The 18,351-nt window shown below is 37.8% G+C and overlaps 1 protein-coding gene across 1 annotated transcript; it reads right to left on the bottom strand.

The window, feature by feature from the left end:
- Window positions 1–644: 644 nt before the first annotated feature.
- LOC147894043 (uncharacterized) lies at window positions 645–4,353 on the bottom strand. The gene is made up of 7 exons (XM_087384606.1): window positions 3,778–4,353; window positions 3,119–3,210; window positions 2,611–2,699; window positions 2,257–2,330; window positions 2,100–2,150; window positions 1,916–1,992; window positions 645–1,808 (listed from the first exon to the last, which is right to left on the bottom strand). The coding sequence occupies exons 1-7, from the start codon at window positions 3,951–3,953 to the stop codon at window positions 1,003–1,005; spliced, it is 1,365 nt and encodes a 454-aa protein (XP_087240732.1). The 5' UTR covers window positions 3,954–4,353; the 3' UTR covers window positions 645–1,002.
- Between the last annotated feature and the right edge of the window lie 13,998 nt (window positions 4,354–18,351).

Here is an 18,351-nt window from a genome sequence, read left to right as displayed (position 1 = left end):
ACAAGCAAAACTTTATGGACAGATAGATGTACCTTTGCAACCACATCTCTTCTATTCTGCAGTGGCCTGGATCGCTGAACACCAGGGCTGGCTGGTTAAGCTCTGCGCGTAGGTTGGCCCTCAGTAATTCACGGTAGTCAGGAAAGGCTGAAGCTTCCCAGATCAAATTTGTCAATGGTTTGTCCCATTATACGAAGTGCTAGGCTGAAAATGAAGACATTTAAGTACAGTAATTGTTCTATGTGGCGTACCTGGTTAGAGCAAACCGAGTTCCTCTTCACAATTGGACCGCCGCTGCAAGCATGATGTCTTAACCCGAAATATTGTACGTGCGCTAACCCCATTCATGAGAGTCTCCCGCCGCAAGGGAAAAATGTGAGTAATCGGTTTGTGAAAGGATTTAAAGTACAGTTTGCACACACTTGTGGAGGGAAAAGAAGGAATCTTCCTATTCCTGTAAAGTGTTTTTGTAGCTGCAACATTGCGTGGTGGCAAGCGGTTTATAAACCATGTGGGTGAACTACAGCGAAAACGTGTAAAGAAGTTGAACGCTGCAGTAACTGTACTGCTCACGGCTATTCCGATTACATCTCTCACGAGCACTATCCTTCCTTCGTCTTGCTCGTGACTCAGAAATTAATAAGACAATCTCTCAGAATTTATTAGATATTTGACATGATTTACTAAACTCCACGAAAATCGGATGTCCATGAGCGTTGAAAAACTTTAGATAGAGACAGATCATGCATAGTATTTATTTATAATTTGTACAAACACATCAGTAACGCATTCTACAATGAGGCAGAGGAAGTCCTTCCATGAAAATATATAGACTGGAAGCTTCCCTCAATGTAAGCAAAGGCAAATATATGCCTAAGCCAGGACCTGAATTTTCAAACAAACTATACCCTTGCAAGTTGCCTTTGTAGCATGTGCAGTGCACGGAGGCTATTTTCAGAAGTTCAGTCATTCTTTTTACAATTTTATACTGAAAATGTGCACTCAGCAGAAATGGGACCTTTGCATCAGCAAGTGCTGATGGAGATTCACGGGGTCGAAGGATACCGAGCTTGTGCTGTCGAGCATTGAATCGCAGTGATCAAGCTCTAAATCAACATGTTGATAATGGTCAATAGATTCATCTAGACTAAATACCTGAGGAATTCCTAACAAATCTCGATGAAGCTGCCCTTGAAGGGTGCTCAAATCCTTGGACGAGCCAATTGAGGCGTCCTGAAGAATGCGGCTTGGAATATCAGAGAAGTCAAAAATAGGCTCGATCGTGTTATCTTGGAAGCTCAATTCAGCTGGTTTAAATTGGTCATCCACAGATCCCCAGGAGGAGGCAGTGTCTGCCTCGTCAAGCGCCGATGTCTTTTGTAGCATCTCCTTGAATTTTGAGGATTGAAACAATAATCCAAGAGCACTCCCTTGCCCTGTACATTTATGGTCATCACCAAAATGCACAAGATGGGATATATCATCCTTGAACTCAAGGAGAGGTTGGATGCTCGCCGTCCATTTTTCGGAGGGGTATTTATTGAAAGAATCAGCTGGCTGAGGACATACACTACCAAGGTCTTGTGTGTCCAAAGTAGTCAGCGTAGACACTTCTGCATGGAGCTGAGATAGATCAGGAACCGTATCTGGGGTTCCAGCTGCATGCCCAGACAATTCGTTGAACAAAGCAGCTTGCCCTGGCTTCAACCATCTGACGTACCGACCCATATCGAAATTTGTGACTGCATTCAAACCTCTGTATTCGATTGCAGCGATATCATAAGCAGTCGCAGCCTCTTCTTGAGTGCCTGATAGCGCAAAGGAATATCAATAATCAAGGAGAAGAATATCACAGGCCATATACAACGAACCGGGCAGATGATTTGCGATGTCCCCCACATCCTCATTAACTTACTGTAGGTGCCCAGGTAAAGGTACTTGTTGCCAAAGATCCGACCAATTCGGGCTTCCCAGCGACCATTATGGTGATGCCTGTGTGATGAGTTAGTAACATAGGATAGATGCATGGACAACAGGCCATCCTTCCACAAACATGACTACAACGATGCAATGTACAAAGCGAGTGCTTCAACTCTTACCTTGCTACGCCACGATACTTTGACACGCCTCGAGAAAACCCATTGCTTTTCCTGATAGTACATTTTCAATGATGAATGGTTAGCCCTAATCTGCACTAGTCGATTTGTTTCAGAAAGCATGCAGCAACAACCACGGACAGGTCCAACAACCGTCTACCTCCTGAGAGATGCAAGGTACTCTTCCTTTGTCTGACCCTGCATTTCTTCGATCTCCTTGGCATAAACCCCTACCTGTGTTTAAAGAAGTTATCTTAGAGGAGCTTGAGCCTTGCAGTATTCATACGAAAATTGTTAGCAATCGATAAACTGTTACCCATGTTCTTAAGACGAAACCCAAAAATGGTTCTGAAGTAAAAATGCGATAAAGAATGTATGCATACGGTGGGACGAATAGCAAATCTAAAAAAAACACTTACGATAGTGATAGTTTATCCGCGTTATAGTTCTTCCAATGAAGAAGCTAATCTTGTACATGTCAATATGTTTAGAGGTTGTACGAAATAGAACTCACAGGGAAATTGAGAATGGTATCGGAACCCCAATACTTAAGAGCAGCCAAGTCATATGCGTGGGCAGCCGTTGCTTCATCATCGTAAGCTCCTGCATCAACGTGGAAACCAGGGATTCCATACAAAGATCATGACGTGTTCAAAGTTAAAAGTGCTTTGCATGAAGAAAAATCTTCGTTTTTAGATGGAGTAAAAATAGATGATCTCATCGAGCGCACCTAAATAGACTGCAGATTGTCGGCGACAAAGTTCCAAGGTTCAACCTCAAACAAGATGATGGCGTTAGCAACGACGGACAATAGCAATGTTAGACAACAAATTTATAATCATCAAGGTATTTCCAAAACGATAGATCAAACATAGCGGTTAGTATGAAGGTCGATGTACTTTGTAAATCGTTCCTTGAGATCCTAGACCATCTGTTTCACACAGATTACTCCTCATTCAGATGCCATCGAGCATTTTAGGTCTAACAGAGTTCCCAACGTCTCTAAAGGTTAAACGGCGAACTGAGAAAACCTTGTCGTCCTTTCTTGCTCTGTGCTTGATTCCAGCAGTTCTTGTCCCACAAATGTGCTTCATATCTTCCTGTCCATCTGTGACTGTACATGGCAAAACGCAAGAGTTGATAGTCAAATACCCTTGCGGTATATTATCTTCATTGTACATATGTTTTCCAAGAAAGTAAATGTTTCCTCTAGCCAGTGATCAGTTTAGTAAACTAGTGCAACTACCCCATAGATCTAATCAAACCTTATCGTGTTGACAGGAATCCTCGTACGTCAGACGGACTACGTTATGACGTACTAGCCTTTCTGAGCATCAGCAGGCAATCCATCTAGGGTTGGATCGTTAGACAGAAAGCACATGTCCTAATTAAATTCACAAAAACTTAGGGCGGCTGATAGTATTCGCTTTCTAGATGTTTAGAAACTTCGACGGTGTCTTGCCTTACGATGAAAATTGGATGGTTGCTATTGGGTTGCTCACATGCAACCCCTTGCCTGGACGTTTCCTTTCTAGGTTACGTGTTCCGGGTGATTATAATAATGATATGAAAGGAGAGCATGCGGCGTTGTCAGCTATCTAATTTGGACTGAGGTTTGAAAGGATAAATGAAAAGATTTGGAGTTATGTGGCAGAATCCAGGAAGGTTCAAGGATAAGCACCGTGTGACTCCTCTGTATATGGAGCTTCGACGCCCAGCGTTTCCCACGGCCTGTGCTTTAGAGTCTTTAGAGGCGTCGCTTCTCCTGCGTGAACCCTTGGTGAGTTTCTGTTGACCGGGCTGCTGAAGTGCAAGAGAGGGTAGGGAAGAGTCAGGTAGCTGTGGTGTTGGGTCCATATTGAGTGAGTATGTAGCCACCGGTAGACAAAGCGAAGTGGGATCAGGGACGGAGGAGGGGTGGGGAGATGATGTCGAATCGAAGGGGCGGCTATAACCGGAGGTGGACGAGAAGAAGGTGAGGATGAGGGGGCTGCAGGCGGAGGGAATGATGGGAGGATCTCGGGGTTAGAAATTGGAGGGGGAGGGCGGGGTGTAAGTGGGACTGTACTGGAGGGACAGGGATGGAGGAGGGGGGAGGACTGCCACGATCAGGAAGGGAGAAAATTTTATAAGTATATATGTATGTGTCTGTGTGTAAGGAAGAGCAGGAGATGATGAGGAGGGACGAGGAATCATGCTAGGGGGTGCAGAAGAAGGCTGCAAGGAGGAAGAGAGGAGGAGAGAAGGATCAAGGAATAGGAATGCATTCTATCACGGCTAAGAAGAGATAGATCGTCGATCGATAGATTGGAGACCTACGACCGGCTGAGGTGGGATTTCGCATCGTCTCACAGCAGCACAGTGGCCGCCGAGTTGGTTTCGGGTTTTTGAGGACGGCCCTTTGCCTAATCGCCACTTGGCCCCCATCTCGCCCCTCCCTCAAAAATACCCTTTCCGTGTTCTTTTGTCAACTTTTAACCGATTATTCATTTGTCAACCCTTCCGCCATTTGTTACTTACCGCTTGCTCTTGAGATCATTATCTCCTTTGTTATGGAGCTTGTTCATTCTCCCCTTGCCACAACACATTGCATAAATATGGAGTCGTCTTAGGAGCAACCTTGCCAACACAAGACTTCCACCAAAGAATCACCTCGAGATCACCAAATATTCAAACTATTAGGATAGCTTCTTGGAGTGGCAGAATAATATCCACAATTTCCTAGCAGCTTCCCATTTCCACACATGTATAGTCATAATATCCACAAATTTCTTGTATGAAGTGGGTCCTAACTAAAAGACTCTAACACTATTGCAAAGTTTATAGAAGACAGCCTATTATTGTGAGGCAAAGTATATCATGGTGAGTAAGTTCTCATCCTCAATCTCATGGGGATAACCTAACTAATGCCAACACAACACTCATGTGGGCACTAGAGGGACAAAAGGATTCAAGATTCCCCAACCTATTGCATTTTCTCATCTTCAATACGATCATGGGAGTTAAGGATACACAATCAAGCTTTAGCTAGAGATTCATTTTTTCATCTTCAAGAAGCTTAAGATTCAAGGGAGTTCGAGAATCCATTATCAAGCTTTGTTTGTCTACAAACTAGTTCAAATACACGATGTGTTTAGTGAAAATATAGTAAATCATTGATCAAAGAATCTTCTAGCACATAAGGGTAGAAGCACCTGGTCCCTAGCTGCTCATCAAATGTCACTATGATGGGGTCCCATCTCTTTTGTTTTCTAGATTAGCTTATCACCTAGCTTGAGGGGTTGTCCCAGTGTACATGAGATACTATATGCACTAAGGGAGTGCCTTCCAATGCTTTCATGCCATTTTAAAAGTTTGAATAAACCTAACTATTTCAAGAAAAAAGATTCCCCAACCTAAGCACATCCTAGGTGCAACATTGCCCTTTATGGACATTGAAGTAGGTAATGTGAATCAATTATTATCCTCACCATGATGGATCATGGTAGGATGAAGACTCCATGGGACCAGGTGCAGTACAAATGTAATAACTATTACTTCCACCATCCCTTACAAATATGATGGCCAAATCATGGACATCAAACATGGTTGAGATAAGATAGAACTTGTCTATAACACCATCACAACCTATCTGATTGAAACAATTGTTATACAAGAAAGGCTAGCCATCCTCGAAATAACATCACAAGCTAGCTATCATGAACATGGAAATTAATCATGCTCACCATAAATTTATGAACATTAAAATCATGAACAAAAGAAATAAAGAAAACAAGGAAGAGCTCTAGATGGTGGCTCTAGCTTTCCATCTAGTATATTAATGATTGGTTATTGAAAAGTCAAAGAGCTAGTAAGATAAGTACATCTAGAGACATCCCTTAACCACAATTAGACCTATTCTCAACATAGCCCCATAAGCTTCAAATAATTCAAGGCTTTGTATGGCTTAATAAATCCTTTTGGCTTTTTTCCAATACCTTAGACTCATAAAACAAATACAGAAATGTGGCACTTCTCCAAGATATTCCATGCAGCATCTTAATCGATACCCTCATATTCTTTACAGATATTGTCCCATGGCCATTTTACTTGATTGATGCATAAAACATTAATAATATATCTATCATCTCCATTCTTGAGTATGGAACTCATCATCTATACTCAGGCTACCAATTATGTTAGTAACAATCAACTGAATCAAACATCATATCAATTAATCATAATGAAATTTTGCTTAATATGCATCAAAAGGCACATCCATCTAATATATCCACTTGCAATGACACTAATTACACTAGAGTAACATGAGATCACTCACACTACTGCAACCGTCTAGAGTAACATGAGATCACTCACACTACTGCATCCTCCAAAACCCTTGCCACATTTGGTATGGTTCTATGCATCACTTTGCAGTTACCATAGGAAGATAATGATAAGAAAATTTTGTATAGCCTATAACATGACGAATGTTATGTGGAGAAATTGCTATTTTCTTATCAAAAGGTGCAAAATCCAAGAAAAGAGCAAAAGACCTAATCGCAACTTCATGTACTAATTTACCTAGGCTTCCTGAGCATGTCCTTGTAAAGTCTCGTGATAATACTCTAGTATTAGCCAAAGATAACACCCTACCAGTAGCCATATGTATTGCTCCTAGCATATGGATGCTACTTGCTCAAAGATTGATTGAGTCCTTCATTCCTTGTTCTAGATGTGACCACCATTATTGCTCCCCACATCACACACCTTGCTAGACCATTGTCTAGTACATCTTCTTAAAAATATTACTCCCCCAAAATATTCACCCCCCATAGTACATGGTGAGACATATCCACACATGCTTAGAAATATATAGTACTAACTCAAAGATTCAAGGATCTTGCATCGATTATATGCTAAAAGGAAGGGATGTGACTTTGGTAAAAACATGCAATGGTCGTATTTGAAGTTTAGATCAGCGCACATGGGGGGGATGATTACACTATCCTAAGGATTAATCATTTGAAACTAGGAAAGTGTGGGCTATAGAGAGTAAACTTTCTTTTTACATTTAAAAGAAAGAATGATCCCTCAACTTTGTGTCAACTTAAAATCATTAACCAATAAGAAAATCCAATGGTCCTCATAGACCAAGAAAAAGCAAACACAATATAAAAGAGCTTTTGTTTGGAAGAGAAAATAAAAACCATCACTATAAATCCTTCGTCCATTTAGACCTCTTGAATTTTCTTTGAGCTTCAATCATTGCTACAATATGTAGGACTGAATCTTATTAGTAGCTAGTGTTTTGGTAAAACAAGGATTGGTCCTCTATACCTTAGGGCTTCTTCATCCATTAAAGATTGATCTACCAAGAGATTTTCTTTATTATTGTGTGGATCAATGAAATTTATTTTGGCAAAATATATCACTCTTGCTTATGGTATCAACAAGCATGCCACTTCTATGCAAGGCTCAATATCCCACCATCACTAGATAAGATCCACTTGTTACTTGAAGTGATCATCTTCTTTGTTGAAGTCTTTGTTTCTATTCACAAGAGTGATTAGGCAAGTTAGGAAGACGGTAGTATGGCCTCAATATGGCCTTTAATATGCTCTATAGAAACAATAAGATCAATAATGATGAAAGCAAACCATGATAGAAAACAATTTTTTTTAATGTATGCTTAAAGGGATTTTCTCATTATTAAATAGTGAAGAAATCAAAATGGATGAATTGAAAAAAAGCAAGAAAATTAGAACATCACACAAAGTTAAAGTGTCCTATTTGCAATCAAACATGAATTTTCCATTTTCTTTAGCCTAATTTGATCAATGCACTCAAGCTTCAATTGTTAATCTTTTCAATAGATTGCCTATTGCTTATCTACTATTACATTTATGAGTGTTTTTTTAAATTTTTTCATGAGTTCGCTACATAACAATAGTAGTTTCTTTTTTATGGAACTAGAACCTCCAATCTCATGCTCATCATCTACATTAGATCCTTAGTCATTTCGAATCCCTCTCACTAACATGATTCTCTTTTTCTCTTAAAGAGGGTATAGCTTGTACATTTCGTGTTATTATAGCTAAAACTATATCGGATTGTTTAAGATAGTTCAAACACTCACAATGATGTGGGTGGCATACCAAGATTCACAAGCCATAACAGATTTCCTCATTGTCATCTTCTATCTCTTCTATCCATATGAAACTCTAGTCTCATGCTCATCATCTACATTAGAGCTTGTCATTTTGACTCCCTCTCACTAACATGGTTCTCTTTTTCTCTTAAAGAAGGTATATCTTGTACATTGCTTGCTATCATAACTAAAACTAGATCAATGTGTTTAAGATAGTTCAAACACTCGCAATGACTTGGGCTACATATCAATCTTCACAAGCCATAACCGATTTCCTCATTGTCATCTCCTATCTCTTCCATCCATATGGAGTTTCACCGCTCCATTGTGATGATGCCTTATAATATTCAGCCCATTCTTGCACATGTAGCATGCATTTGGACAATTGCAATAAAAAAGGACTTTTCTATGTAATTAGCAATGGAAGAGACACATATTTACTTCATAGCTATAGTTAAGAATCTTGTCCACATCTTTGAGGATAGGCTTGCCAATTTTAGTTATGTATTTTTCAACAAGTATGGCAAGGCTCCTATAAAGTTACTGAAACTAGGAAGAAATAACCATTAGAGGAAAGGATCACCTTTCTACTTGACATACTAAACATGTAAAGTCAAGAGGAGAAGATGGAGAAAACAAGAGCAATCAAGGCTAGGGAACATTAGGATATCTAAACTTTAGTGCCAATGTAGCCTAATAAAACTAAGAAGAACATTAAGGATGAGGTTAAGAGTAAAGAAAATAAGACTTGGAGACCATTAAGATTCAAGACCAATGAGATATCTATGAAGGATCTATGAAGCATCAGGAAAGATATGGCAATCAAATGTATTGATGTGCAATTGTATTTATTAAAATAAGAGTGAATTTCAAAAATCATAAAAATTTAAAAGATACTAGCCAAGAGGAAGAAAAGACTCTATTATGATTTTACTGATGAGGTTTTACATCCGTGCACCAAGCTATAGTAGGGTAAAGCAAACAAGACCACATAAACTACATATATTTAATAGGAACCGATTTAAGATACTCAATCTGGAAGAAAATGTATTTAAGCATGGAGCATATTTACTTCAAGATACATCACGCAACTTTGAATCTAATTGAATTGTAATAAAAAGAGCTAGATTGGAGACAAAGTGCAATTTGGTAATGGATTGAAGAGGAACAAGAAGTGATGACTCGTTGCCACAAAAACCATGGAAAAAGGGAAAGAAGTTTTGATCAAATGATCAATGGATATTCTTAAAATATGTGAGTGTGCTTATCTTCTATTCACTAAGATGTAAGCTTATAAAGTGCACATTCTCTAAAGTGCTATAGGTTCACACGTATCTCTCATTGTGTGTCCATAATCTTATAAAGTGCACATTCTCTAAAGTGCTATAGATTCACACGTATCTCTCATTGTGTGTCCATAACCTGTGGTCAATTAAAGGATGCCCAGAAGTTGGCCTAAAACTTTGGAAGCTTTTGGGAATAAGTTATGTTCCATCATGGTATGTTTCATATTAAAGTCTAACTCCTACTTACGGGGAGAGAGAAAGGCCAGCTGATGTGCCTAGACTTGAAACTTCCACATGTTAGAAGTTAGAACGTGGACAAAAATTATCCCATTCCTTGTGGCAATCAAGCTTGACCCTTGATAAGTTCGGCCCGAGCGACGGCAGCTTCATCATCACCACCCTCGTCTACCGTGCTCCCCTGCCGAGTCGTACCGACATCCGCCTGAACAGGGCCCGTGACTTTGTATTCTCGCAGTATGTATAATGTTTTCCTCAGAATCCAGACATCATCCCGTTCAGATCCGTAGAATGGGTCCCGACCCCAGTCTCCTGGGAACATTGGGACCTCATAATACATGGCTAGTCATTTCAAAAATCAGACGATTCAGACCTCAAACCTCATCAGAGTCTCGACGCGCCGCCCAACAAGGAGCGCCCAACTCTTCCTCCTGCGCGCTCCAGCTCTGAACTCCACTCCGTGCAACCCTCCTCAGACTGCAGAGTAGTGGATACTTATTTTTCTTATCGTTAAATCGTACATTGCCTGCCCTTCGAGCTACCCCTAGTGCCCCACGCAAAAACGCCCCCATCTTCTTCAAAATCGGTCCACTTTTTCTACTTTTGTTTTACGACGCACACGAGAGCTTGCCGGGCAAATCATACGGCCAGACTTCATCATGCAACGCGCTAGCTACTTCTGTTGCTCCACCGTGCTCAGACTGGAACCTGGAATTGCACGTTCGTCACTACTCCGGTTTTCTCTGCCGGATTATTCTCGCAGTGCGTTAGAATCGGTACGTTGTTAAATGATATCTGCTATGAAGCTCCCTTATGCATAAGTTCACATTGCGGAGATATTCAAAATTTTGATTGGACATGTGAATACTAGATTTTCTGTGAGTTAATTGGTTTACATTTCCTGACTTTATACATGCTCAATACTTTTTATCCGGCGCTTTTTGTTTTGTCTAACAAAGTGTGACACAAACTCTCGACCTTTTAGTGAGTCCAAAAAAAAGTCAGAATGGGAAATTTGGACACACATGACGTAAAACCCGAGCAGTCAGATATTGGATGGGAGCGTGCGTTTGATTTTAAACACTAATCATGAAATGGACAATTTTAGGCGCAGAAATAACTGTCATAACACGCTATTTTCAAGCTGTTATGTTATGTTAAAAGTTGAGATGAACAGGTTAAAGAACCCATTCCTGCTTTTTGGCTGATAAAATATTATTCCACAACCACCGTTTATCTTCTATTTAGTGCTTACATAGTCTTTAAATTTTGTCACTTTTCATGTAGCCATTAGAACTAAGTAAAATCATTCATAATAGGAATTTTGCAATGCTACCTAGAAACTAATATGAATTGTGTTGGTAAGATCTATCAGGAGCATTTTCTTGTCTTGTAATGATCCAAGTATAATATACATTAAACACAAGGCAGGCATTAAAGTTTAGCTTGAAGAACTTCCCCCTATATAAAAGCTAAAATATGTCGCATATTTAGGACAAAACAAACACTTTGCCTAGAATTAAAATCATCAAAGTAGATTCAACATTCAAATATCTTTCATCTGCATCTCAAATAGCAATGATGCATATAACCATCAATAGCACCACCCTACTCAATGAGCCCTTTTAGTGCTCATATCCTTATCGTTTTCATTTAGCTCCACCCAATGCATAATGGCTTATTTCTATTTCCCTCTTGTTGAGGGACATATTCATTAATTCTATGTGTAATCCCTTTTTCATAGAACTCAACCATTTATTTTTGTATTTAAAATAAATAAATGGTTGAGTTTCCACATGCATGCGCACGTGCGTGCGCGCACACACACACACACACACTCACATGCAAATTTTGAGTACACATATGTGGGCACATATTTGTGTGTGCGTGCATGTGCATGCACTTGTACATGCACACACACGTACATGTGTGTGTGTGTGTGTGTGTGTTTGTGTGTGTGTGCACGAGTGTGCATGTGTGTGTGTGCGTGTGAGTACGCACCACACATTTCAATATTTGTAGGATTCAATTTGGGAAGAAAAAGGTGGGGGGGGCAAAGCAAACTCTTCCAAGGAGCATGAACGTTTTACCTTAGTGTTTACTCTTTCTTTGGAAAGCTGAAAGAATGATCACAATATTGAACACTTGTATTTCTTACAAGTTTTCTAAGAGTATAGATGTTGTGTTGTAAAACATATATAGTTCCTGAAATGTATTCTATCTTGCGATATTTTGGATAAGATTTTTGGAACACCTACTTGAAATAGGTCAAAAAACTTACATACCTCATTCAAAAGGATAATAAAATGCAAAGACCTTTCTTACCAAATACATTGTACATCTGGATCCATTACCTATAGGGCTATTCTAGGAAATGGCCGAGGACCCATTCATAGGCTATATGGGATTAGTGTTTTTTATATTTCACACTCGCTCCACACTCGGGGAGCTCACTATGTAAAATCCCCATATAGCACATGCGATCAACGGGTATTAAAAAACTCATAGGGACGTATGGATTTTTATAGCCTATATACACTACTTCTGTAAATTTGAGATGATTACACTATCCATTATGTATGAAAGTTTTCACTTTTTAGATTCAAAGACCCTTATGTATGTATATTTTTGGTAACTGCATAAAAATATAAAGCCCCTTCCATTGACTGCACATGCTATCTTAAATATTTCTTATTGACCCCCCGCACCCCCCACCCCCGAGATTTCATGATGGCCAAGAAGAAAAATATTTAATGCATTTCTTTGATAGTATGTTCTCTCTCTCTCTCTCTCTCTCTCTCTCTCTCTCTCTCTCTCTCTCACCACTTGGATTTCACTATGGCCAAGAAGCAAATTTCATGCATATAGTATGTTCTCTCTCTCTCTCTCTCTCTCTTGAGGGAGAGAGAGATGCAAGTTGACTCTTCTAAAGATAATGCATGTTTGCCCCAAGGCTCACTCTCTCTTAAGCAACTTTTAATAATAGTTGTTAGAATGTGGAATGATATCTATAACTTTCTACAAGTTTATGACGTGCAAAGTTTTGTAAAATAACTATAGATACATAGTATGGGTTCAGAAACCATCTCAACATCATGTGTTCGATATGTGCATAGCTCTAACCCAATAGAGTGCTATAAAGGAAAGGGTTAAATGCCGTAGCCCTAACCCTAAAAGGGTTTGTATATATTCTACATTTTAAACTAAATCTAGTATACAATTAGTAATTTATGGTGTGCTCTTTAGCTCTGCCTTCTCTCCTCATCTCCACCCTTCTCCTCTCTCCTCTTCATATTTTGTCATGGTATCAGAGCATCTCTGCCTTCTACTGAGGCATTGTGATCCTTAGGAGATCGACAGACTTGTTGAGCGATCTTGTGTCCATTCTTTCACTTCTGTTGAGTATTATAATTTCTGTCTGTTTGAATAATTTTCCATCATTACTTTCTTGAGAGTTTGTGAGAAATTTACCTTCATCTTCTTGAAGAAATTTCCATTTATCTTGTGAGAGATTCTACTCTACTTTCTTGGAAAGAGTTGAGAGAGCTTTCATTCATTCTGTTTGAGAGGGAGAGAGAGGTTATTCTCTATTCCATATAAGAGGGAAGGTCTCGGGGGGATCACCTTAAAAAATTTAGTGTACAACATGCATTCAAAAGGAGGGGTATTTTAATCCAACTTTTTGTTAAATTTTAATAGAATTACAATAAACGGAGCCTATGTTGGGAGGTAGTAAGCTAAGGGTGTCCACTTCTAGACCACTTTCGGGTGAGTGTGACACCCGCTCGAGTGAAAATACAAAGGTTTTGCTTCGGTCTTCAATACCTCGATCGAGGTATAAGCTCCAATGAAAATCACACACGAGCACAACCGAGCCTAGCCAATACCTCGATCGAGGTACTACGCTTTTTCACCGGACCGAGCCTCTACCTCGATCGACGAGGCTTGCTGGCAAGCCAGCTATACATGCCACATCTACCTCGTTCGAGGTATCGTGGCAATCCAACTCAACCTCGATCGAGGTCAGGTGGCATGTCCAGCATACCTCGATCGAGGTATGTGCCATCCGACAGGGCAGCCAACAGGGCGGATGACATACCTCGATCGAGGTATTCTGGACACATGACTTGGCATCCCGCTTCTGCCAACATACCACGATCGAGGTATCGTGGCATGTCAAAACCTCCATCGACGTGGATGTACCGAGATGTATGGGCATGTCACAATACCTCGATCGAGGTATTGTGGCATGGCAATACCTCGATTGAGGTAGATGTACCGAGATGTATGGGCATGTTAAGAATACCTCGATCGAGGTATCGTGGCATTCCAACGAGATGTATGGGCATCTCAACTATACCTCGATCGAGGTATCGTGGCATGCCAATACCTCGATCGAGGTAGATGTGCCGAGATGTATGGGCATGTCAAGGATACCTCGATCGAGGTAGCTAAACCCTAATTTTTCTTATAAAAGGAGAGCGACCCCCCTCATTCCGCATACCTCGATCGAGCTCTGCCTCATCCACCGATTTCGGATTTGCCGGACTTCGACGGAATTGCGCGAGCGACGGAGAGCCACGAACGGACATCGACGGAGATGGACGGAGCAGGAGCGAGAGAGTCCAGGTAGGGTTTTTTTTTATGTAGCATTTTCTTTTTGGTAGAATTTGATTAAATTTTAGTTTATAAGAAAAATTATAAAATGCATTTTAATGTTTTTCTGAAATTTATGAATTACGAGATTTTTTATTTAAAATGTGAAAATTAAATTTTTTTTTTAAATAGAGCTTTTTTTAGTAAATAAAAAAACGTTCATATTAATAATTATAAAATATTTATAAATTTGAAATGCATTTGTAAATTTTTTTTTTTAATTTTTAAATTACGACATTTATAATTTAAAATGAATTTAAAAAACGTAATTTAAAATTTTAGTTTATAAGAAAAATTATAAAATGCATTTTAATGTTTTTCTGAAATTTATGAATTACGAGATTTTTTATTTAAAATGTGAAAATTAAATTTTTTTTTTTAAATAGAGCTTTTTTTAGTAAATAAAAAAACGTTCATATTAATAATTATAAAATATTTATAAATTTGAAATGCATTTGTAAATTTTTTTTTTAAATTTTTAAATTACGACATTTATAATTTAAAATGTGAAAATTTTAAATTTAAAAAACGTAATTTAAAATTTTAGTTTATAAGAAAATTTATAAAATGCATTTTAATGTTTTTCTGAAATTTATGAATTACGAGATTTTTTATTTAAAATGTGAAAATTAATTTTTTTTTTAAATAGAGCTTTTTTTAGTAAATAAAAAAAGTTCATGTTAATAATTATAAAATATTTATAAATTTGAAATGCATTTGTAAATTTTTTTTTTAATTTTTAAATTACGACATTTATAATTTAAAATGTGAAAATTTTAAATTTAAAAAACCTTTAATGAGGCATTTTTTATTCAAAATGTGAAAATGTTCTATATTTCTGTTTTTTTTATGTAGCATTTTTTTTTTGGTAGAATTTAATTAAATTTTAGTTTATAAGGAAAATTATAAAAAATTTCTAAATTTATAATGCATTTTAATGTTTTTTTGAAATTTATAAATTACGACATTTTTTAATTAAAATGTGAAAATGAATTTTTTTTTTTTAAATAGAGCTATTTTTATTAAATAAAAAAGCGTTCATAGGAATAATTATAAAGTATTTATAAATTTGAAATGCATTTGTAAATTTTTTTTTAATTTTTGAATTACGACATTTATAATTTAAAATGTGAAAATTTTAAATTTAAAAAACGTTTAATGAGGCATTTTTTATTCAAAATGTGAAAATGTAAAAATTAGGTTTTTAAAAATCATCTTTAGGAATGGCCACTAGTTGAGGTGGATTGCCCGACCAAAATAGGAAATGAAGATACAAGACATTTTGTATAAGACTCACTAGACTTATCAAATTAATACACAAACATAAACCTACTAGTCAACTATTGGAGTTGGACATTAAAGATTGACTAGTGACATGGTTGGTGACCAAAGCTTAAAGTTGACTAGACACTTTGGGACAAGCAAGTTCTTTAGAAGGAAACTAGGTTTAAGCTTGGGTAATCATCCCTAATATATTGGGAAATTACTAATGATAAATCATCCTTTAACTATTTGGCAATTAGTAAGGATCGATTCTACTAGGAAATATGTTGAAGGCATATGTCCCCTATTAGTCAATAGATTGATTAGACTAAGCATGCATGATAAGGCTATAGCTTGGAAATGCCTAGATAGTGGCTTAGTCCAAATCTTCAATATCCCTTAAGAAGACATGAAATAGTGGCTTAGACCTTAAGAAGACATGGAATAGTTTGCAAATGTCTAATTCTTCTAAGTTATGCATAGACTCTAGCATAAGTGAAAAAAGAATATTACAAGATTGAGAATATTTGGATGGGTCTTCAAGAACTCGAATATTACGGTTTGTGCCTATAAACTGTTTGAGATTCTTATGCTATCACTATGGCATGCTTTAGATCTAGCACTTTGATCATGTTTGTTGTCTAGTTCCATAATTCATCTACTTCTCTTATATGTATAAGAAGAAAGAAATACGCCATAGAGAAACTGAAAGTTTAACTAGAATACCTAACATTCATTGCACATGGGACTCTAGTGGATCTATATTCATTCCACATTCATGCTAATATATGCAAGTGTTTTGATCAACTATAGACCTAAGTTCAAATAGAGCTTGTTAATGACTGAATCTCTCCTAATCATCCCTTAATGATCATAGATAATAGTATGGGCCACTACAAGGATTGGTTAGGAGCTATTTTTGAAATGCCAAACTTTGAAATGAAGTCAATATTCATTGTGTTGAGGAATATTTGTCGAGTGGATCTAGTTGAAGAGAGAAATCCATGTTGCATAACATTTGTCTGAGTTGAGCAGCCTCAAATCGACTTAAGAGAGAGAGAACTCCATAACCTTCAAGAGTCGACATTTGAAGCATCCCATTCCATGTTGTTTGCTACATGGCAGCTCGCCATGTGGCACACATACATCCCTTTTTGCACTGTAGGGAAACCTATGACTAATGTTAACAACATTTATCTTGTCTTTTACAAATGACTAAGATGTTTTCCCAAAAAGACTTTGTAACAATAATCACGTGAACCACCTCATAACCAAAATAGTATGGATGCTACATATCTCCTTTCCCTCATTGAAACTATGTCACACATGGAATGTCAACCACATGCTCAAGGAATTATATGCTAGTTTCATTGTAAGCAAGGGTGGTCTCTTTCTTGCTAGTCCAACCATAGGCAACGGTGACGCTTATTACTTGAGCTCAACCAAAATTAACATTAGTTATCGTATGCAACCCTTCCCATTGCATAGGGACCTCGGGGGGGTCACTCATCATATGTAACCTTATCACGTGAGTTCAATAGAAGGATATTTTTTATTCCTAAAATTTACAGAAATAAATATACATAAGGGACTATTTAAAATAGTTTTGGAAAAAATTTACAGATTTGTATAGAAAAGGGGTACATTTTATTAATGAAAAAATTTACAGATAAGGGATTTTAAATATAGGCCTTGAATGCACGTGATATAGAGGGTTTATACATAGTGACCCCCCCGAGATAGGGACATCCAAGGATTTAATTTTCAAAGTTTTTGAATCCTCTTCTAGGGATCTTGTGCCCTTTGTTGTTGCTACGTATGTGGATGATCTCATTCCAAAACTATTTTTACAACTAGAAGTTGAGTGAGTCTTATACAAAATGTCTTGAACCAAGTGATGATCTATAGGAATGGCCACTAGTTGAGGTGGATTGCCCAACCAAAATAGATAATATTGAAAAGGCTTAATTATTTTCTCAAAGTTCTCGCTTTAAAAGGTCTGTAGTGTAGTCCGAGAAATACTAGATGCACCTTGCTTGTGTATCGTTTAAAGTAATATATTAGGTATCCTTCTATCTCCTCCATATCTATTGCAAACCCAAGGCAGTAAAGCATTCAAAGAAGGTCTTATTAACCAAACCTCTCCACTATCTGTCCTTAGTATAGGGGCCATTAGTGGACAATGTGGTCCTTACACCACATGTGGAAAAGTTTCATATTGGATAAAAAGTGAAAAAAGGGAAACATATAAGGAAAAAATATTTGAGACATCTAAGTTTAAAAATGCAACAACTAGAGTGAAAAAATTCTAATCAAAATTAAGAATTATTAATAATATTGATTAATATTGAGCCACACATTTGGCCCATCTACCGGTAGGTGCATAGGATCTACCTCATCAAGGAGTACGTACAAATAGTTTTCATTACGTAAATAGATTATAAGTCATATTGAATAGAATATTATTTTCATTACCCAAATAGAATATTAATTTCCATGTGTTTTTTTTGTGCATGCGCCAGCCAGCGCACAGGTTCTAGCACCACTATTCATATGCAGATAGAGATGCTGAGAGCTGAGATGAGGGCACTGCAGGATGCTAGGGCACCCCCTCACTTGGTTGCGAGCCTGGATTCAATTATTGAGGCTCTGAGTCGATTGGACACAGTTGAGGACGTTGTGG

This window comes from Dipteris shenzhenensis, chromosome 14 (assembly GCF_047967505.1).
Source record: "Dipteris shenzhenensis isolate YYH24624 ecotype China chromosome 14, Dip_SZ_1.0, whole genome shotgun sequence".
NCBI classification, from domain to species: Eukaryota; Viridiplantae; Streptophyta; class Polypodiopsida; order Gleicheniales; family Dipteridaceae; genus Dipteris; species Dipteris shenzhenensis.
This window is presented reverse-complemented; position numbering and strand designations above follow the sequence as displayed.

Bases quoted from the DNA above. Each gene is read 5' to 3' on its own strand.
- LOC147894043 (XM_087384606.1), bottom strand. From the start codon at position 3,953: ATGGACCCAACACCACAGCTACCTGACTCTTCCCTACCCTCTCTTGCA. The intron at 2,331-2,610 runs GTGAGTTCTATT...CTTTAAACACAG, and splicing joins ATACCATTCTCAATTTCCCT to GTAGGGGTTTATGCCAAGGA. The intron at 2,151-2,256 runs GTAGACGGTTGT...ATGTACTATCAG, and splicing joins TACCTTGCATCTCTCAGGAG to GAAAAGCAATGGGTTTTCTC.